Raw genomic sequence first — 22,477 nt, 5'->3', positions numbered from 1 at the left:
TTATCTAAGTGAGTATTGCTTAGGAAGTTATCTTGAACTTGCATGCTTTTTCTGATTTAAAAAAATTAATGTTTTTAACTAACACGCATTTTAAAAATTAATCTGTCCCTTGTCTATCGTTCCTTGTCCTTCCTTACTTTCTTGAGCAAATTAAAAAGAACCCCCCCTCAATAAAGCCCTCAATATCTAGTCCGGGAAAACAAATTCCCACATTGGCCATGTCTGAAAAAAAATATCTCTTTCGGCATTTTAAGTTCATCTCCTCTCTGTCAGGAGGTGAGTGGCATGTTTTGTGTTCATTCCTTTGGATTCGTGATTCATCATTGTGTCGGTTGGAGTTCTAGAATCTCTCAAAGTTGCTTTTCTCTGTGACGTTATCATTGTACAGATCGTTCTACTTCTGCTCACTTTGCTGTGCATCAATTCATAAAGGTCTTCTCGTCTTCCTCAGAAATTGTCCATATCACTGTTTTAATGGCACAATAATATTCCATTGCATCAATACATCATGATTTGTTTAGCCATTCCCCAATAGGACATCCCTTTAGTTACTGATTTCTGGCTACCGTAAAAAGAGCCACAATGAAGATTTTGTAGGTTCTTTCCCTCTTTCTTTAATTTTCTGGGGTTATGTCTATTAGTGGTTTATCTGGGTCAAAGGCTACGTACAATTTGGTTACTTTCTGGGAATAGTTCTAACTTGCTTTCTAGAATGGCTGGACCAATTCAGTTCCACCAACTATGCATTAGTGTATCTGTTTTTCCATTAGCCCCTCCAACATTTGTCACTGTCCTCTTGTCATCTTTGGCAGTCTGATGTGTGTGAGGTGGAATTTTAAAGTTGTTTTAGTGTGCATTTCTCTAATTGTGCATGGCTTCCCTGTTACACATTTCATGCTTCCTGGTTGTCTTGGCAGTTTCCAGGAGAATCCCAGTGGGGACAGAGTGGGGAGGGGACCAGGCTTAGAGTCCTCACTACCCAATTCCTTCCTAGAGTCTCCGCATTTTTCTGCAGGGGGGCTTATCTGTTGACTGCATTTTCGATTTGGATCAAGGCAACTCGCGCCTATTGGAGGCCCTGCAGCTCTCTCTCCCTGCCAGTCGGGAGAATGTAAAGCTCATGGGCAATGAGGAGAAGTTGGGGCTCAACCCTATTTTCCGACAGGTCCCCGTTATTGTGGACAAGTGTTGTGAGCACATCGAGGAGCATGGTAAGGATGTGAGGGAAGGAGGGAGTTTTAAGTGGGGTGAAAAAAATAGTAAAATGGGTTTGAGCAATGTCCAGTCATCCCACCTTTTGCTACTGCATGTAATCTGATCACTTTAGATATAAGCAGCACTAGCACAGAAAGAAAAGGAAAAAAATCCATGGAAGAAGAGATTAGGGAAGTTCAGTTTGGTGAGGAGAAACTACTCCTACCTTTGTATGTTAGAAAGGTCCTCAGAGCTCATTTAATCCAACCTGCACCTGAATGACAATCCCATACTCTCCACAACACACCCAGCAAATGGTTATCCAGTATCTACCTCAAGACCTCTAGTGACATAGAGTTTGTTACTCCAATAAAAATAGCTGAAGTTAATTGTTACTAATCAGGTCTTTCCTATCCAGAACTTGGTTAATTGATTTGCAAAAATACATAGGAATTTGTTTATTCCCTTTAAAATTTCATATCATTAAGTTTTCCAGCCATGATAGAATTGTGTAACTTGATTATCTCATCTATCATATTTGCTCTGCCCCCAGCTTTGTGTTCTCTGAGAAAATGAGCATCCCATCTATGCCTTTATCCCAATTAATGACAAAAATGTAGGCTGGCCAGGACCACAGAGTCCTAGTGGCTCTCTAATTGAGGTTGACATTGTTCTCATCTACCAAGACTCTTTGGAAGTATTTTTTTTTGACTAGCTAAGAATCTACATAACTGTACCTCCCCACAACTTGTTCACAATGGCATCGTTACGGATTTTGTCAAATACTTGGTCAAAATCAAGACATACACATCTATGGCATTCTGCTGATTTCCAAACTTAGTAACACTATTTTAAAAGGAAATGCAATTAGTTTGACACGAATTATTCTTCATAAACTCATTAGCTCCTAATTATCATGGTGTGTTTTTTTTTCTAAATGCTTATAACCTCTTAGTTTAATTGTCAGTTCTTGCTAAGGATTGATAGCAAACTGAGTGGTCTACAGGTTTGCGATTCCACCCTTTGCTATGACTTTTTGAAAACTGGAATGACATTTGTGGTCAGAATATGAACAATTCACTGATCGAGGTTAAAACTCAGCATAGGGCTGGGGTTAGGAATAAGTCTAGAACTAGGAGCAAGGTTTAGTCTGAAACCAGGGTTAGGCAGAAGCCCCACACAGAAATTAACAATACAGCCTAATGAGATATGGAGATAAAAGTGAGAACTTCCAGAGTGCTACTCCAGTAGATTCCAGAGCCATGATTTCCATCAAAATGACCCCTGGATGAGAGAAGGAATCCCTGTCTTGGCAGTGGACAGTAGGCATCAGGAGGTGGATAGTGGACTGGCATTTAGGGCTAGTGTTGCCCCATGTCATGTCTGACTATTCTTTCAGGTCTGAAGACCCTTGGGATTTTCCGTGTTGGAAGCTCCAAGAAGAGAGTGAAGGAGGTAGAGAGATATTTGCATGACTGATTTTGGGAGAGATACAGGGATAAGGGTGGGGCTTGGGGACAGGTGTATGTGTGGGAATTCCCTCAGAGAAAAGTCAAGGTATGCTCCCTCTGGGGACTTGCCCGATTGGCTATTTCTCCTTGGACACTCTTCTGGGTGACCTAGCTTCCATGTCTCATGCAATGGGGAGAGACAAAGGGGAAGAATAACAGAAAGCACATTCAGGAATGCTAGGAACTAGAAAATGGAAGAGGAGAATGAAATTGATGAATGTTCAGGAGAAATACTAATGGGAAGGGAAGTCGGGGAGGAGGAAGTTTAAATTGTTGGACAAACTAAGAAAGGGAGTACGTTTTCTATATTTTCCAAAGAATTTTCACTAGTATGGGACTAAGAAAACCAGTTTCTCCATTGAGGTTAAAGGCTTGGGCAGAGGAAGATAAAGGGAAGTGTAGACAAAATCCTGTCTGATGGTGGAGACAGCTTGTCATGAGGAAATTTTGGGCTTGACAGGGAAGAAAAAATTCTAGTCTCAGGGAGTTACCTACCATTCTGAGAAAGGCAGTATGGTATAGTAGGTAGAGTGCTGGATGTGGAGTCAAGAAGACCCGCATTCAAATGTAGACTCTGACACATTGGCTGTGGGACCTTGGAGAATTCACATCAACTCACAAAGTCTCATTTTCCTCATCTTGAAAATGATGGGGTTGTATCCAGTGGCCTTTAAGGTTTCTTCCAAATCAAAATTGAATATCCTCATATGGGAAAGCTACTCATTTGATGGGAGAAGTTACCCACAGGGAGATCATGGTAGCGTGGGGGAGCCGTGGCCCTTCCCATGAAGAAGACCCAGTCTGATGGGGGAAGCACAGTCTCTGAAGAGTTCCGTGATGGGATGAAATAGCTAATGGGCAGGATGGGAGAAGCATGGTAGCATGAAGCCATGGGTGGGTTCCAGAGGAAATTGGGAGGGAGGAATGCAATGGGCGGTGGGAGGGGAGCATAAGGGAAGTGATGAAAATGGTGGAGGGGACACCGAGGAGATTGGGGTGAGGAAAACTCCAGGTGTTCTGTGGATGGACCCGATTGTGTTTGATGAGTTCTTTGAGCTTATTTTAGCAGGTATCCTTGCTGGAGCACCTCTGAACTCCTATAGCGAATTGTGCCTCTTTTGTTCCTATTTCTTATCACGTCCTGACTCTTCTGGTAGTTTCTCGGGTCCATGTCTTGTCGTGTCGTGTCTTGTCTTGTCCTGTCTTTTCTTGTTTCCTTTTGGGAAGTAGAAGCTCTCTGAGGGTTCTCATGTCTTAGGCGCCTCTGGACCCCCCATCATTCCATGGGATAGCAATCAGCCAATCAATCAAAAGCTATTTCTTATACATTCTATGCCAGGACTGGAGATACAAAGACAAAAGGGGGTTCCCTAGAATGTTCAATATATGCTCGTAGTTTCAGTTCTTGTAGCACTTAACAATTTACAAAGAGGTTTCCTCCTATAACTGGGGGGTGATTGCTATCCTGGTTTTACAGATGAGCACACTGAGTTTGAGAGAAGGGAAATACTTGGCTTTGGCCACATAGCTAGTAAGTGGGGGAGCCAAGACTAGAACCCAGGTTTCCTAACGGGCCCGAGCGTTTCTCACTGCACTGGACTGGGAACAAGTAGCAGGCGTTCAATCCCAGGAATCCCAGTTCTCCTGGCTGCATACCCAGTGTTTCCTTGTTCACTGTAGGTCTCTAGCAGACTGTTTGGAAAGGTGCTTTGAAGCTGGGAAGCCTTCCCAGAGCCTCTCACACTGCTCCAGCTACACAGAAGACTAAAGGGAGGGAAGGGGAGGAGGGAGGGGCAGCAGGACAGCTGCCTTATTCTTCCTCTTTTCCTCCTTTTAGCTTCGTGAAGAATTTGATCAAGGCTTGGACGTCACCCTGGATGAGACCCAGAGCGTTCATGATGTGGCAGCACTGCTTAAGGAGTTTCTGAGGGATCTCAGTGAGCCCCTGGTGCCCCGGGAATTCTATCAAGTTTTTCTCCGAGCCGCCAGTAAGTATATTCTTAAATCCTGTGGAGCTAAGTAAGGGCAAAGGGCCCAGTTTTGAGCACAAGTTCATATGGGATGAATGGCAAAGCAGGAGGGCATGGAGAGAAAGGCTGGGAAAGGTAGGACCTGGTTGTTCCATAGACAGAGGACATCCACTACTCTTCCAGAATGGAGAAAAGTCCTCAAAGTAGGCACCTCAAGGTCCTTTCAGTTTCCAGAGACACCATCTTTTCTTTGGTCGCAGGCAGCTACCAAGCCGCATCTCCTAAGATCCAGGATGTCTGGTGCTTAGCTAAGATGGCTCAATCTCATGCCCTCCTTCTCCACAGGTCTGCCTACTGGTGAGAGGCTGGCTATCTTGCAGCTGCTGATTTTTCTGCTGCCCCCATGTAACTGCGATACTCTGTACCGCCTCCTGCAGTTCCTGGATAAAGTGTCCAAGCATTGCGAGGACACCATTGGGCCTCAGGGCCAGATGGTAAATGGGCAAGGAAGGAGGTTGAGGGAAGGGATGTGAGAGGGACAACAAGGACTAATTTGACCAGATGCAAAAAGACACACTAAGGAAGTGACAGAAATGTCTGACTGTGTCTTCTTTTGTTTCCTGCTCATTCCTTCATTTTCCTCTGTAGATTACTGGCAATCGGATGACCACCGCCAACTTGGCTATGATTTTTGGACCCAACATCCTGCAGAAGGACAAGATGCACGAGAAGGACACCAAAGTTCTGGGGATGGAGGAGAGCACAGCCATGATCACTGTGCTCCAGACACTGATTGAGAATTTCCAGCTCCTTTACATGGTATGAAAAAGAAGCTCATTTGGGTGATCTTGCCTTACCATCCCCCAATTCCTTTACCCACTCTCTCTGTTGGTAGTATATGGTGTTCCACCATCTTGGAACTCCAAATAATAGAAGAAAATGATGAGTTTTAAAGGAGTTTTTAAGAGAGCTGGGGACATAGCCCTGGATGGAGTAGGTGGTCAGTAGGGGACCTAGAACTTCAGTGAGGCAGAACCCATTACTTCCAAGACAATGCATTTTGTATGAGAGCTCTTCAAGTAGTTGAAGAAGTTTGTCTTCAACTTAAGTCCTCTCTGTCCCTTCCCCATCCTCATAATGATATGATCTCCAGGTCTGTCATCTTGGTTGCTCTCCAGCTTACTAATACCCTTCCTAAAATGTGGCAGCCAAAACTAAACACTCCAGATGTGGTCTAACTAGGGGTCGGTAGCAAGAGACTGTCATTTCCCTGCCTCTTTCAGTACAATGACTTTCTCAACTTTTTTGGCTTCTGTATCACACCGTTACCATGCATGAAGCTTGCGGTGCATTTAAGAAAAGCCCTGCGCCTCTCCTGATCGTATAGTAACTTAGTTTTCTTGACTCTTAGGCCATCCCTGTGAAATGATCTAACTAGAATAATCCTACAGGCAATTCTTACAGGAAGGGGGAGAAAGAGGAAATAGAAACCCAGGGGAGAGGTAACTCTCTGGAAAGCTATAGGGGTAAAGGGGAATCATAGGGAGGAAGCTTCCCTGATGGCCCTGTCCCTGAGGAGACTGACAGTGAAGGATGCAAAGTCTCTAGGCATTTGGCTCCAGAGTTTAGACTCCTGGAGAGAGATTCTAGCCTGGGAGGAAGAAGGCTTTGGATGGTTGTCCACTGAGGAGCCAATTCCTTTCCCAGGTGCCCCCTGATGTGCAGAGCGAAGTGCTTCTCAGCCTGTGGCACACTGACCCTGATGTCATTGAATATCTTCTGCGTCAAAAATTCAAGACCCCCTTGGCGGTCCCCGAGACATCCGCTTCTGATAGCGAGTCCACCTCTGCTTCTGAATGTGTCTCTGCTTCTGGATCGCTCTCCTGCTCTGCCCTCGGATCTGCCACATCCTCCATGTGAGTAACTCAGGAGAGTGGGTGATCATCTCAGGCTCGGGGGAGGTGGGACCCTGGAAGCCATATTTTTCAGCCATGAGGAGTAAACAGAGGCAGCAAGAAATGAGAGAGAATGACATCACATTATCCTCCATGAATCCCTGTTTATGCAGATTTTGTGTGCGGAAGGGAAGGGGCTAGAATTTCTATTTTTCAGTTCAGTAGAAGAGTATACCCAAACTACCTCCAATGGACAATGGTGGGCTGCTGCCACAATTGTGAATGTCAATTCTGAAAGTAGCTCAATTTGGCTTTTCCTGCTTCCTTCCCCCACCTCTGCCAAAATGGTTCTGTCCAAATCTACCTTCCTTCTTCTCCTTAGCAAAATCCACCATCCTTAAATACAGATAATGAAAAATTAGCCAAAGATCCTGGAATAGCTTGCCCTTTTCAATTTCAGGGCTGTGCGCAAGGATGCTGATGAGCCCATGCCCAGTACCAGTTCTGGGGCAATCCAGATCCCCACTCTTTTCCCGCCGTTCTCCTTTCTGAGGCTCCCTGGCCGCATGGAAAAGGAAACTGCCAAGAGCTCCAAGACACTCTTCTGCCTGCGCCCCTTCCGGTCTAGCCATGGAGCTCAGAGCCCTGACGATGCCTCCTCCAGCCAAGGTGAGCCCAGAGTCTGGCGATATGTTTCGGAGGCCATGTTGGGCAGGGGCCCTCGAGATCCTCTCAGAAGCCCCTGTTGGCCACTGCCAAGCCCGATACAGAGCTCCATTTCAGCCCTGGGATGTGGTTTTTAGTGCCTGAGGAAAACTGAAAGGGTTACATGATTATAAGATCATTGATAATATTTGATTGTTGATGTTTGTTAATATTTTTCAGGAGTCTGCATGAGGCTGTTCTCATCTCACAGCCAGCGCCAGGTGGCCCGTGCCGAGGAAGATGTTGTGGAAGAGCAGGCCAAAGAGGAACAGGATGAGGCCGAATACAAGGGCAAGGGCAAGGGCAAGGGCAAAGGCAAGGGCAAGGGCAAGGGCAAGGCCCCCGCAAAATCTGACAAGCGGGCCAAATCTCCCCCTTCTGATGACAGCGATTCTGACCCTCGCCCTGGCTGCAGCTGGTTCCAGTCCTAAACGGACACCTATCTATTGCTTGCTCTGCGATTTCTGCTCCCCTCCCCCACTATCACCCTCACCCCTGTAACTCCCCTGCAACGTGCCGGGCAGGATCTGACAGGTGCCAACTTGTAAAGTGGTGTGAGAGATCTAGGTGGGTGAGAAATTTGAGGCTGAAACTCCAGAGACTGAGTCAAACTTTTGTGGGGAGGTGGAGAGGTTCTCGTAAGATCTCACACCTGGAGAGCCCTCCAGGCCAAGATTTCCAAAATATTTCTGTCCTCAACAGAAGGGATGGTCCGGGTCTTCATCTCTTCTGACAGATATCACACAAACCGATGACCCAGAAACATTCCCAACTTCTTTGGTGCTGTTCTCTACTTGAGAGCCTCAGGGGAGAGGGACCAAAGTTTGAAAAGACCGAAAGACCATGGGATGTGAGAGCAGAAGGGGACTTTGGGGACCACTTAGTTTTTCATCTTAAAATGAGGTGGTTGACCAATGGTCTTTGAGGTCCCTTTCAGCTCTCCATCTCATGCGCCCAAGACTCCCGATTCCAAATCCAATAAGCAAGAACCAGGTGTCTCAGGCACCTTGTCCCTCTAGTTTCATTCGAGCAGACCTGTTACCCGTGCACAATTATCTCCCTGTTGATGTATCTTTTGGTGTAAGAACTCCTTTTAAGGCACACTGCCTAACCACTCCCCTTCCCCTGCCGCTTTTCTCTTGTTGGATGCATGCCACTTACGTATACTATCCCTACCCCCAGCTATTCCCCACAAAGAAGTTCAGTAAGGACCTTCTCAGGCCCCTTGTGGAGGTGGAACCTAGAAAGGCTGAGAAACTTGAGGGGATACACATACTAGCTCATAGCCACCTCTGGGTTCTATTCTAATACAGTCAGACCACTAGCCGCCCCAGACGGCCCTTTTTCCATCATGGTGCAGTCTGCTCAGGTCCATTACCAATAAACCTCACGTCAGACACTCTTACAAGTCATACACAACCGGTGAATGGTTTACAACTGGAGAAGGTGCTTGAATTGTCTAGTTGAAGATGCTTTTGCGTGTAGAATGAGTCGTTTGCAGATATCCTAGGTAGGTTTTACGTAGGAATCTTTTATATGCAACCTTCTCCTCTACCGTTACTGTATCTTCACTATGCAGGGTTTCAGCATTCGCAGGCTATGAGCTGGAATGTAGGATTGAGCATTTCATCCGACAGTTAACACTACTGTTGGCTATGAGCCACTATGATCTATCTTGTGAGCAGTATAGTATGTTGATTGAAAGTAATCGAAAATGTATTACACTGATGGCTAAAAGCTGCTGGGGAAATCAAACTTTAGATGTATACTGTTTCTGTGGTGTGTTGTAATAAACAATGTGATTTCAGCATCAAAATGTTGTCTTTGGCTATGATTTCGAGATTGTACTGCGGGCGGGGTTCACGGAGGGGCAGCAAGCGCTGAGCTGTCCTTTACACTCTTGGGGGGAAGTCTCTAGAAGAGCTACAGAACAAGTTGGATAAGAGTGGTGGGGATTGCATTACCATGAACAGAGATCCGAGGGGCTCATCTCATAGCACAGACCAATCCAATATTAGCCATTTTCTCCCACATATACAGAAAAGGTCAAAGGTGACAGGATGCTGCTGAACATCTATCTATTGCTCTCAGTGTGGGGAAGAGCCCTCTTATAAAGTTGTAAAAAAAAAAAAAACAAACACTGGAGGTTAAGGCAGAAGACCTGGGTTTGAAACTCAGCTCAGATAGGTACCTTTAGAGCCTCAGTTTCTTTATCAGTAGAGTGTAGAGGCCAGATTAGATCATACCATGATCAATTTGGAGCTGCAGTACCCATGACATTGGGCATTCCTTTCCCACATATGGATTGTAACTCCTCTATGCCTTATTATTAGACTGCCCTTGTGAATTTTTCCTTGCCCCCCCCCTCGCTCCAGTCCACCCCTTGATATTCAACCTCTGGTAATAAACCTCTAAAAATTAAGTTAGGCTGGTCCTTGAACTAATGGGCTGAAAAGTAACCTTAGAATTAATAGATGAATCAGTCAACAAGCATTTATTAGTCGCCTACTATGTACCAGATACTGCAAGGTGCTGGGAGTACAAAGACAAAGACTATAACAATCCTTACTTATAAGGGGTCTTTCTTTTCCCCTGAGAGGGGAGCCAACAAATACATACATACATATATGCACATTGGGTCACAAAGAGTCAGACATGACTGATACAACTAAGCCACAAAAATATAGAAATTTGTGCCTCTGATTCCAATTCTACCCCAGCTCATCCTGGCAACATGAGTCCCCAAAGGGATGCTACCTTGGGTTTTAGAGAGAATCCTATGGGTGACTGTCCTTCTAATATTGTTCTAATAGTGTAAGTCCTGAGCCCCCACCAACGTATTTTCCTCTTAGCAATCAGCTGGTAGAATTAAGAAACATTTTAGAAAAGGAATTTGCTCAAATGGAATAATAAGTCAGAAGTTACATAGCAGTTGCCCCCAAACCTAGGGCACCTTGTTCCACAGATATACACAGAGATCATGGGGGAAGAATGTGATATAGTTTGAGCACCAAAATGATGTGTGTGGGTGTTATAGACATCAGACAATGGCAGGCACCAAAAGTTGAGGTTTGGTCACGTGAAGAATTCACAATGGCCATTCTCTTTGGCCAAAGGTAGACGTATTTAGGGGGATACAGATTACAGATAAAATGGAGGGATACAATAGGCATTGGGAATGATAAATATGAATTAAAATTGTGTTAGAGTAAAGGGCAGATCTCAAGGGCAGAGTATAAGAGGCACATGGAGGCTTATTCTGCCTGAGCCTGACAAACAATGCAAGGATGCCTTGAGTAAACCTCATTAACAAGGGAAAGTCTCCTCGCCCTTGCTGATCATGCACCTGGCTCTTACCCTCTCAGCTGGGGACTATAAAAAGGGGTTGGAGAAGATGGGGGGGGAAACTCCAGAAGGAAAGAACTCTGGAGGGGGAAACTCCAGAAGGGAAGAACTTTGGAGGGAACGTCAGGGAATGCTATGTATAGTATAGAATAGAGACCTACTGCCGCAAACTTGAGTGACTTTGGTGTTCTGTGAGGAACCTCAAGAGAGGTAGCTCTCTAATTGAGATAATTAGAGGTGAAGACGTCCAAAGACCTGGGCAAGGTAAGAAACCAGTTGACCTCCGCTGAGGTGAGCAATGGGGAGTTAACGGAGTTGAGAGAATATATAAAAGACAAGTTCCTTAGTGGAACTCACAATTCTTCAGTAGAAAGGAAATATGCCATGAGTTTGGGGCATGCCCTTAGCTGGCAGGCAAATCTTGGAAGGGACTTAGCACTCTAAAAGAGTTAGCTGTAAGGGAGAGAAGTGGGGTTGGGAAGCCTAGTGGAGTTAGCGTGTGGGAAGGGGAAGGGGAAAGATACTACAAGGCAGAATGCCATAGCCAACTGACCCAAAGGAAGGCAGTAGCCATGGGATGATCCACAAGTAGACTTTACAGGGAAAATTTAACTTTAGAGACACAACTGGAATTTCTGATTGAGCATGGCAAGGTGATACTGCTTGAGACTCAGACTCCATTGGATGGGTGCCTCAGCTAAACTAACTCCCCCTCATAGGGTACAGTACCTGGATTAGATTGTTTTGCCAGCGGGTTGAGTTAAACAAGATGCTCAACAGTTGAGTGGTTCCACTAAGCTGGGAAAATGGCTTGGCTGCTGGAGTCTCAAGGGACCCCCTGGGAAAGATTTGTAGAAAATGGCAAAAGAGCAGAGTACAGAAGGAAGAGGGAGAGTCCCAGGCAGACGTGAAGAGGGAAAGCATCCAAGTCATGGGGAAAGGTCATGGGGAAAGGCCAAGGCAAAGGCACAGAGATGAGAGAGGGATGATCATGTATAAGGCACAGAGATTGGTCACCTAAGCCAATACTCTCATTTTACCCATGAGAAAACTGAATCCTAGAGAGATTAAATAATAACATGGGCACTAAGTGATCATGCTCAGATTCCAAAGCAGGTCCTTCCAACTCCACATCCATTCTCTTTGGAGTCCCATGATCCCCAAAGGCCTCTTTCTGTTCTAAGCCTATGCTCTTGGACTCAATGGACAGCCTTTGAAGATCTGTCCATGGATGACGGTGCAACAGTCTGTCAATTAGACCACATTTGAAACCTTTTCAACTTGGGTAGACCTGCCCCACCTTCTGCTTAATAGGCAAGACCACTGAATATTGAAAACTCTTTATTAAAGTAAGCAAAGTAACATTCAAATAAGAAAACTCTCTTTGAGGGTATACTTTTATCATGCCTTAAATGTCATTGACCCCAAGTTAATCTGCTCCTCATCTTTCTAATGACAATATCCGTTAGAATGTTCTCTCAATAACTCAGTCACGGTCTCTAATATATGGAGTCCCAACTATCAAAGGGTGGAGGTAGGACTTTTTGCCCTTCAGTTAAGTAAGTCTTCATAACTGCCTTTATTGGCGGCAGTCATCCATTCATTCAACTGAAAATGTGTTAAGCATCTACTTTGTAGTAGGAATTGAGTAGCCTACAATTAAGACAGCTCCTGTTCTCATAGAACTTACCATCCAGCAGCTCTCCCTCTAAGCTGTTCCTTTCTACCTTGTAAAGAGAAGCAAGGGAAAGAAAACAACCTCATTGGGCTTTGCTACATTGCTGCTACAGTTCTTGCTAATCATGATGACTGATATTTGTAGCACTCCGAGGTTTACAGAAGGCTTTCTTTACAATGCCCCATGTTGTGGAAGGAAGTATTATTGCAGCCATTTGACAGATAAGGAAACTTAGAATCAGGGAGGTTAAGTGATTTCTTCTGGTTTATGTAGCAATGGCAGAACTGAGAGCCGAACTGAGTCTACTCAACTCCAAATCCACTACTTTCCGCTCTACCACGCTGTCCCTCAAACCAAAAGCAGAGGCCCTGCCCCGAATAGCTTTCTTCTAATCGTGTGTTTCACTGCTATAGTTCTCCAATTTTACATGTCTTATTATGGGTACATCATTGGTAGGGGGCAGGGATTGTGGCTGCTGTGACTCCTGATGTCTTTCCTCACCACCTGACTCTCAGGTGAAAATGGACTCTGTTTCTTGGTATTTAACAGCAGAGCTGCAAACAATACGACTCTCACCCAGCCCAACCCCGGATAGGTACAACTTTCAATTCCATGGACCACTTATTCCAGTGTAGGAGAGTTACTGGCATGCTAAAGCAAACAAATCAAGAACATCCCAGACTCTCATCTGTCTCGTTCAGCCCCCAGACTTCAGTGGGCTTCTGACCACCTTGGATGGTCATGGGTGCTCTCCCTGATTATTCTCACAAGTGACGTTTCCAAGATTTCATTATTGTGACTACTCCTTTCACAGACCAATTATAATCCCTTCATGCCTTGGTAGATCTTTTATATTGCTATGACCAAAATGATTGATTCCCTGGCAGCCAGGCCTCTGATAACTTTTGTTCGGCTTAGCTCGACTGGTCTGAGAAACACAAAGATAGTCCATTGCTTTGCCTTCAAAGCTTTTCCTGGCTTGATAGGACCTGACCACTAGTGTATGTGCTTCCTGATGGACCTTTAAGACCTCAGGGTCACCTCTGCACATATGTGGTAATGGAGAAGGATCCTAGGATATGAAATGTAGACTTGGAATGAAACTTAGGGCCTATTGAGTCCACCTCCCCATCCTACAGAGGGGGAAACTAAGGCCCAGGTCAGGTAATAATAATAAGACCTAATATTTATATAGTACTTTAAAGTCTGTGAACAATTTTACTTATATGATCTCATTAGATTTTCATAATCATCCTATGAAGTAGGCCCCCAAATCCCCATTTTACACACGAGGAAACATGAGTTGAAAGAATTCAAATGACTTGCCCAATTCCATGTATCAAGGATGTGTAGTAGTATTCAAATTTAGCTTTTCGTGATTCCAAATCCAATGCACTAGCCAAGAGGCCTCCCAACATTCTGCTCACCCCCAAGAGTATTTTAGTAGAAGAATTTCCCTAGAAACTTTCTAGCTTAAAATAGCCTGGCTCCCACAGCCCTGGGAGGATACACTGATTAAAAGTGGTTAGCATTTCAACCCATATGTTCTTGTTCACCACAGAACAGGTAGATATGTCCCAGATGATCTTCCTCCCCCTAGGTTTCTACCTGTAATTTTCTGGAATGGCTCTCCTCACTATCATGAGATCCAAATGGAGTCCTTTCTTCCTTCGCCCCTCACCTCCAGAAAGAAAAAATTCTTCTCCCCCCACCCCTGACAAATTTGGACCTCCCTTAGCTGGAACTCAAATTTCTCTACTCAGATCCCCTTAGCAACTGTTGTAGTTTTCACAGTCTGCTCTCAGTTCCCAAGCACTTTCCTAACAGCTTTCTTTTACCAGGGAATAACTTTAAGAACAACATTTAAACAGAAACACTGACAAGTTTCATCAACAGCTTTCATCCATCGGTTTAAGTATGGGCACAAATGAACATTCTATAGCAAAACAGCGAGATTGCTCCTCTCTGCTTTCTCTTCCTTGTCTTTTTCTCTTTGCTCTGCCTTCTCACTTTAGCTCCCATCCCCTGTCCCCATGTCCTGGCTTTAGGTGATTCCTGCCTTTCCCTTCCCATACAAATGTCCACACCCTGTGCCCCATTACGTGGGACTGCTACCTACTCCTTTCCCTCTTTGCCCTTTTCATAGATACAATTTGGGCTAACGAGCAGACCATGTCTGGAGAGGAGGAGACCCAGCTTTGAGTGGTTAGTGCCCTCCGGGTCTGATTCGCCAACCAAGTTGGCCACATGGGCAGCCAACTGGAATCACTTACAGAACGTCTTCATGTGGTCTAAAGTCCATTTGGGGTTCCATCAGCCAGGCCCACTGCCCCTGCTCATCAGACCCCAGTATATATGGCCTGTCTAGGCTCTCAAGAAGCACAACCACACAATTATGACCACAATGACTACAAATGTTTCTGGCCACTTCTTCCAGGAGCTGGGAGCAGGTGTGCAAGCAAGTACAAGTACTCCCCCCCCCACACCCACCTATACACACCCACACACAGAGGTGCAAAGACAAAGGGGCTCCAAACCAGCACGATCATGCATGTGCTGCCCCGTTGAACTAGCCAGGCTCTACTCGTGAACTCAGTCCATTGTAGCCTTTTCTGCAAGTCACATTATATTCCTGGTTTAAGGAGCAGAAGTGCTGCTCTCTCCACTGTAGCCTCGGTATAGACAGACTCTTCCAGAGGCCTCCCCCAAGTCTTGCTATCCTTCCTCCCCTTATTCCTCAAGGGACCCATTCCCCTCTGCTGGTAACCTCTCCACAATAATTCTCCAACTAAGCTGGAATAGGACTGAGCATGATACTCATTTATCCAATGTCAGCTCCTTGCATGCTAGAGTTTGTTTATAACCTGCTATACCTTCCTCCATGATCTCTGTGGCTTCTTCTGGAGGTCACTGACATGTATACGTCACTTTAGAACTTTGCTCTTTGTTAATGAGTCCATTAGAGAAGGGGCTAATGTAGTTCCCTTCTCAGGGAGCATATTGGGGCTGAAAACAGGGTAGGGGAGAGGGCAGTTGAGTTGGAAAAACTGGAAGACAGGGGCTTTTACCAATAGCTCCAATGAGATTTCTAGCCTTTCTCCCTACTCTGAGGCCATCTGCACAAAGTAGAGAAAAACAGAGAGCCAAGAGGCTTGTGGGCTGATGTTTATGCCATTCCATTATACTGGACTACTAGACTTGTACACGTATAATCATAAGAACAGAGATTTAAGAAGGGAGAGGACTGTTAAGGTCATAAAGTCTAGCCCTCTCATTTTGCAGATGAGGAAAATGAGTCCCAGAAAGGTTAAGTGATCCAGGGTCACACAGCTAGTAAGTGTCTGAGGCAGAATTTGAATGAAGGTCTTCTGGATTGCAAGCCCACTGTGCCACAGGTAAGCCTTTTTCAGCTCCAGGAAATCTGAGATCAGTTATCTATGTGGATTTCCCCGTATGCCTGTGCTGCTCTGTGTCTTATGCATACATAAGCCAGTGCCGGGAGCCACTGGAGGTCTTGCCATGGAGTTTAACAAACGCCAACCACAACTATACTCCAGACTCCTGAGCCCTCCCCTGTTCTTTCAGGTACACCTGTCTTACCTTCCGGATATGCATTTAGCAGGCACTAGGAGATACTGACTAAATAAAATATTGTTGTTCCATTGTGGCCAACTGTCTGAGACCCCATTTGGGGTTTTCTGGGCAAAGGTACTGAAGTAGTTTGCCATTTCCTTCTCCAACTCATTTTACAGATTAGGAAACTGAGGGAAACAAGGCTAAGTTAATTCCTCAGGATCACACAACTAGTAAGTGTCTAAGGTTGGATTTGAACTCGGGAAGAAGAATCTTACTGGCATTGGGCTGGGTATGCAATCCACTGTGCTATGTAGCTGCTCCAAAGTAAGAAGAATGCTGGGAATTTCAGAAAATTTGACAGACTGATGCACAGAGGGGCTTTTGATAGAATCTTTCACTTTATATTCTCTAGGGCAGGGATTCTTAGATATTTTTTAAATGTCATGGGTCCATTTGGCAATTGGACCTCTTCTTGGAATACTGGTTTTAAGTGAATAAAACAAAATACATCGGATTGCAAAGGAAATCAATTACATATCTATATTAAAAAACAGACCACCACTCCCTTTCTCCTCACCCCACCTCAATTTAAAAGCCCCTGCTCTAGAGCCAGCTCTTCGGGAAAGATCCTTTTGTGGTTGCCTGACATGATTTCATCTTCACAGATTAGAATTAGGCAGCCTACTCTCTGTTCCTCCCCCACTTCCTTAATGGCCTGTTAAAGCTTGTTGAAGCTTTTCTCACCCAGGGTCCTCTTGTTCTGGACTCGGTGACTTCCTAAGGCTGCCCCAATACATTGTCACCTTGTAAGCTCCCAGCCTGCTGTTGCTTCCTTTTCCAGATCAATAAGATGAGGCTGTTAATTATCAGTCCCAAGGAAGCTTGTTAGCTTGGCCTGATTATTTTCCCTGGATGTGAGAAAAACTTTCTGAAGTTACTTTTCCAAATTGCTTTTTTCTCTAAAATTGACGTCAATGATTCCCAGGTATTAATGACATCCCAGGCAGTTTATACCAAGGCTGGCCCAGGTGTCCCACCCAAAGATTTAAAAAAAAAAGTCTTTATTTTTTTGAAGCAAAGTGTTTGTTTTCCAGGAGTCCAGGCCTCCTGATTCTTTAGGTTCAGTCTCCTTTTTTTCTTTTCTGAGGCAATTGGGATTAAATGACTTGCTCAGGGTCACACAGCTAGGAAGTATTGTCTGAGGCCGAATTTGAACTTAGGTCCTTCTGACTTTAGGGCTGGTGCTCTACTCACTGCACTAACTAGCAGCTGCTCCTGGGTCTCCTTTGTCTTTACCATTTCCCAGGAAAGGTGTGTGACAAAGTTCCCTTCATTTCCCAGGACACGGGCTCCAATCATTCTGTCCCTTTCTCCCTTACCATATTTTGGAAATTTGAGAAACTAAATCCTCCTGTTCTATTCCAAGCATCACATGTGCAGGCACAGACAGCCAAGAATAAATAAGTTCAAGACTTTGTACAGTACAGAGGAAAGAGACAGAGGCTAGGACAAATGGCCACAGGGCAGATGGCAAGTCCCTGGCCAGGTAGACCATAAGGGAAGTAAATCAAATGGTTTGGGGCAAAGAGCCACCCAGATTCAGTAGACCAGGTACATTTGGCTGACTGCCTCATCCATTGGAGCTCAAGCCCGGGTGGTGATTCCAAAGCTGAATAGATTAAGGGTACCCAGAGGGTGGTCTCAGAAAGTCTGATGGTCCAGGGGGAGCGTAGATGAATGGATGTCAAAGAGATGGCAGGGGTGGGTGGTCTGTTGGGATATGAAACATGGAAACATTTCTATTCTTAGGCATTCTCTAGCCTCTGACTTAAGTTCAGATAAGGAAATAGAAAGCTGAAAGAAGCCAGCCGGGAACTGGGGGTCCAAGAACTCTCCTTATAGGCTCACCTGGGTATGCACAAGGCATTCACTATGTCTTTCTCTGCCAAGTTTCTATTTTCTCTTCCTGGGGGAGGGGGAGAGATAAATCCTCTCTCCCTGCCCCCCGACTGCTTTATTTGAGTCTGGAAATCCAAGTGAGAGAAAGTATGAGATAAGGAAAAAAGGGGATGGGGCTGAGGCACTACACATCTCACTTTCATAGATCCTAAAGGGATCCACTCTTCTGCCCAGAGTCCATCTTTCTAAGCCCCAGTCAGCAAATCATCCGGAGGAAGCTCTTATCTCTGAAGCCTCAATCAAATAGATATTGGTGACTCAGTTGCCCTCCATGGCTGGTACCTCTTCTAACAAAAATTATTCCCTATAATCTCAAGTTCATTGAGGGGAACTCATTAAATTGATCAGAGCCTTATCCAATTCATCCCCTTATTATTCAGAGATACACAAAAGCAGTTTTCTCTCTCCCCTTTATTTTCGATTGGAAGGCTATTTGATTAGACTCTTAAGACTCCAAGCAAATGTTTACCAGCTCCTGGTAGGTCCTCCCCATCCCTGGCCAAGAGCTTACCATATTTTAAGTCACAATCCCCAAATCCAAATCCCATCCCCAGACACCATCTATAGTATCTACTGTGTGCTAGGCAGTAGGCTAAGCATTTTGCCAGTAGCATCTCATTTGCTCTTCACAATAAACCTGGAAGATAGGTGCTATTATTATCCCCATTTTATAGTTAGGAAACTCAGGTAGAGTTTCCTGTGACTTTCAAGAATCACATACCCATACCTAGTAAATATCTAAGACCATAATTGAACTCTGGAGCAGCCCTTAGGGGCCAGGATGGTTTTCTAACAGGATGGCTTAAGAGCCCCCACAGGTGTGCTTCTGATCATTAATTAGCATGATATCAATTAGTCAACTTTTAGAAAAGAACCTTTTATAAGGTAGTAGTAATATAGTAACAGCAATGGGTATAAAACATGCCCCCTCCTATACCCTAATGTCAAATGCCCTGCTAGTATATCCATAGTCCAGGGTGAGGGAAAGGTGAGTTCAAGCTTGTGGCAAAGAGGTAACTCATAGTTCCTGGAAGGTGTAATTCCAAGATGATCCCTTTTCCTCAGTGTGTCAAGTTTGTCTGTGACATCCCTCCCGTCACAGACTCTGTGGTTACTGCTAGGAAATTCATGAGCATCCCCAATCCTTCAGTTCTCCAAAGTTTACAGGGTTCTCCTCTGGTCAAGGATGTAAAGGGAAGGAGAAAAAGCTCTCTTTTCTTTCTCTCTGCTCCCTGACCTCCTGGCCCCCAAATGATTTCCTCTCAGAGACTTGGTTGGACTACTCTCTCCTCTGCTCCTTGACACCTGAATCTCAACTCCAAGCCTATCTGTTATAAAATCTACAGAATATGCTTGTGTTTTCTCAGTCAATACCAACATACCTCCTGCACAGCATCATTCCATTCCATTTGATGGCTTTCAAGAACTTCTCACTTAGTCAAATGTCCTTAATTGATCAACTAACTTAATAGAGAGATGTCTAGGCCTTGTTTATACCTGATTTCTTGATCCAATACCAGGTGTTCTCACCTGATAAACCTATTAGCATCTTGCTAGTGGCTTTATGTGGGGTAGGGTGATCGATTGACTCAATTGCCTCTTACACTTATACTAACAAAGTCTCCCAGTATCGGTGCCATCGATTCTAGTTTTCTTCACTGTAACTGACCCCAGTCATTTCTTTCTCCACCCATCCAACCTCCTTTTCTCTAGTCTAGGTTGTATTCTTCCTCCTTCAAAGCCAACTTATCCACCTATAGACCAGGGTCACTGAAGGGATTGTAGGGCTGGGAGAGTAAGTGGAAGTTATTGCTTCCACCATTAAGGGATGATGAGGTCAGCTGAGAGTGTGGCAACTTCCCCTGGATCCTTTGGAGACGTCAGACAGTGGAAAGGCTTTGGGAGTACAAGTAGTGGTGAGAACAGTACCAAGATCAGCTGCGACTTAGAAAATATGGCATAGAGAGGACATTGGGCAAACAGTAGAGGAATGGTGGAAGTGAAGATGTTGAGAGCAGAATTGGCCCTTCTTAAATCAGTAGTATAGGAAGAGCCCCCTTAAGCCCTTGCACCAAGAAAATAGGAACTGGGTTTTGCCTAGTTTTCCTATCACAAAGCTTCTACTTGGAGAATAACTTTCTAGTTCTCTCCCAGAGACTCCACCTAATATTGAGAGAGAGAATGGTATAGTGAAAAGGATACTGGGAGTCAGAAGACCCAAGTTCAATTTCAGCCATTGCCATTTACTACTTGTACATATGACCTTGTTAATCACTTCAGCTCTCTGGGCCTCTGTTTTCTCATCTATAAATGGGATGGTTGAACTCAATGAATTGGAGGTCCCTTGCCAATTAAGATCTATGATCCTGTGCCAGTTCATGTAGTCTAGTGGAGGCTTGCCTTTGAGACTCGGTGTCTGTGGTCCCTGCTAGTACTAATGTTCATAACCCAGACCCTCCTGCTTAGACTTTTACCTATGTTCTGTTCCTAGTCTGCCCCTGTCCCAGAGCTGGCCCTGACATTGGGATCTGCTTATTACCCAGTTAGTCTGGTCCTGTGGAAACACAAGTCCAGGTCCGAACTCTTCCCCTGGACATTTAATTGTCTATATGACTTCAGCAAAGTTACTCCAATTACCTGTCCTTGTGTACAAAATGATCATCTTGAAGTTCTCTTCCAGTTTGGATCATAGGAGCCTTGCTCTAGAGCTGGAAGGAACCTCAGAGGCCAACCAACCCATTTCACAGAGAGGAAAACAGAGGTTCATAGAGAAGGGGAAAGTGGTCGAGCTGGGATTTGAACCCAGATTATGTAATTCTGAATCACCTCATCTCCCTTTCTCCTTCCTCCAGGTCCCTGGCCACCTTGCCACTGAAGACCCCATTTTGACAGTGAGTGGGGAAAAGACATGGCCCTGAGTTCTAATCTCCACATACTGTGAAATCTTAGTCAAGTTGTTCCCCTTCCTGGGACTCAGTTTTCTTCTCTGTAAGATGAGGGGGCTAAACTAAATGTTCCTCCTCTGAGTGTGTGATATTTTGGTACTGTGCCAGGCAGAAGGGTAATATAAAAAGAGAGCTTGAGGTGGGTAGGCCATGTAGCAGGAGGAAGAGAAGGAGGGTAAATAGTCAGGGGGGGTCACTGGTGAAAGAAGGGGATCTCTGGATGAAGGGCTCCCTATAAGCAGGTGTCTCTAAGGCAGGCACAAGCCTTGGATGCTTCTTTGCAAAATGTGGATTTTTCCCTGGCTTGAGAGCAGCAGAAGGAGTGGGGGAGAGGAAGAGTCGTGTTCCTTGGAGAGACTACCCAGCACTGCAGTGAGGACTGGATTCCAGAGAGGTCAAGTGCCTCTCACTTGATTCAGCCTCTGTGATGAGAGCTGAGCCTTCAGAAATAGGGCTGTTCAATGACTTTGTGATTTGGGTTCATATGCCAGCCTTGGCAGACAGTTTCCCAAATGCCTTAATAGTTAATACGTGTCTCAGAGGGGGCTCTCTTTCATGCCCAGGGAGATAGGACAGTTGCCATTGAAATGAGAATCATGTAGTCAGGGGAATAATAGCCAAAGGTATTGAGACAGTAAAAAGAAGGGGGGACGAGGAAATACAGCAGGGTTATGAGCACCAAGAAATAAGCAAGGGTTGATTTAAGGGGAGACATGCTGAAACCACCATGAGCTAGATTTTCTTTCTTTTTTTTAAATAATAGCTTTTCATTTTTAAAAAATCCATGCAAAGATAGTTTTCAACATTCACCCCATTGCAAAATCTTATATTCCAAAATTTTCTCTCTTCCTCCCTTAGACAGCAAGTAATCCAATATAGGTTAAACATGTGTAGTTCTTCTAAACCTATTTCCACAATTATCATGCTGCACAAGAAAAATCAGATCAAAAAGGAATAAAAGTGAGAAAGGGAAAAAAGTAAGTAAACAACAATAAAAAGGTGAAGCTACAGGTGATCCACACTCAGTCCCACAGGCCTCTCTCTGGGTGCAGATGGCTCTCTCCATCACAAGACCATTGGGACTGGCCTGAATAAGCACATTGTTTAAAAGAGCTCGTTACAGAGCTGGGTCCATCACCGTTGATCATCACATAATCTTATTGTTTCCTTGTACAATGTTCTCTTGGTTCTAGTCACTTCACTTGGCATCAGTTCATGCAAATCCATGAGCTAGATTTTCAAAGAGGACCACTCTTAAGCTGTAGGAAGCACTTTGACCCTGAAACTGTCAGGTGGATCTTTCCCTCTATCCCTACCTTAGGAAGATTTCCCCACATATACTGAATGTAGTATAGTTGAGAGAATGTTGGATTTGTGTCATATGTAATAAGGTTAGAGAGGGAGTCTGGAGGCTGGTTTGGAATGGTTGTGAATGCCAAATAGATTTTTGATACTAGACATAATTGGGAGTTTACTGAGCCAGGAAAGAATATTATCTTTAAATGGAACAGCTCCCAGCTGCTGCGGTATAAGTAGCATCCTTATTGCAACAACAACAGTAAACACTGATTAAGCTCATTCTGTGTGCTAGGCACTGGGCAAGGCACAGGTGATATAAAAGCAATGTGTATACAAACATATGTGAGTGCATGTGAGTGAGTGAATATTTGTGGGTGTGAGTTAATATGTGTGTTAATAT

At 44.7% G+C, this 22,477-nt stretch overlaps 1 protein-coding gene across 1 annotated transcript in view; it reads left to right on the top strand.

Annotated features, from left to right (window-relative positions):
• LOC141549021 (rho GTPase-activating protein 6-like) overlaps positions 1–7,706 on the top strand; it is a 43,761-nt gene extending 36,055 nt beyond the window's left edge. The window contains exons 5-12 of the mRNA XM_074278380.1: positions 1,016–1,211; positions 2,594–2,649; positions 4,543–4,693; positions 5,021–5,169; positions 5,324–5,494; positions 6,383–6,591; positions 7,031–7,239; positions 7,456–7,706. Of these exons, the coding sequence (XP_074134481.1) occupies positions 1,016–1,211; positions 2,594–2,649; positions 4,543–4,693; positions 5,021–5,169; positions 5,324–5,494; positions 6,383–6,591; positions 7,031–7,239; positions 7,456–7,706 (1,392 nt within the window). The remainder of the gene's footprint in view (positions 1–1,015; positions 1,212–2,593; positions 2,650–4,542; positions 4,694–5,020; positions 5,170–5,323; positions 5,495–6,382; positions 6,592–7,030; positions 7,240–7,455) is intronic.
• The last annotated feature ends 14,771 nt before the right edge of the window (positions 7,707–22,477 follow it).

Source organism: Sminthopsis crassicaudata, chromosome X, assembly GCF_048593235.1.
Source record: "Sminthopsis crassicaudata isolate SCR6 chromosome X, ASM4859323v1, whole genome shotgun sequence".
NCBI classification, from domain to species: Eukaryota; Metazoa; Chordata; class Mammalia; order Dasyuromorphia; family Dasyuridae; genus Sminthopsis; species Sminthopsis crassicaudata.
This window is presented reverse-complemented; position numbering and strand designations above follow the sequence as displayed.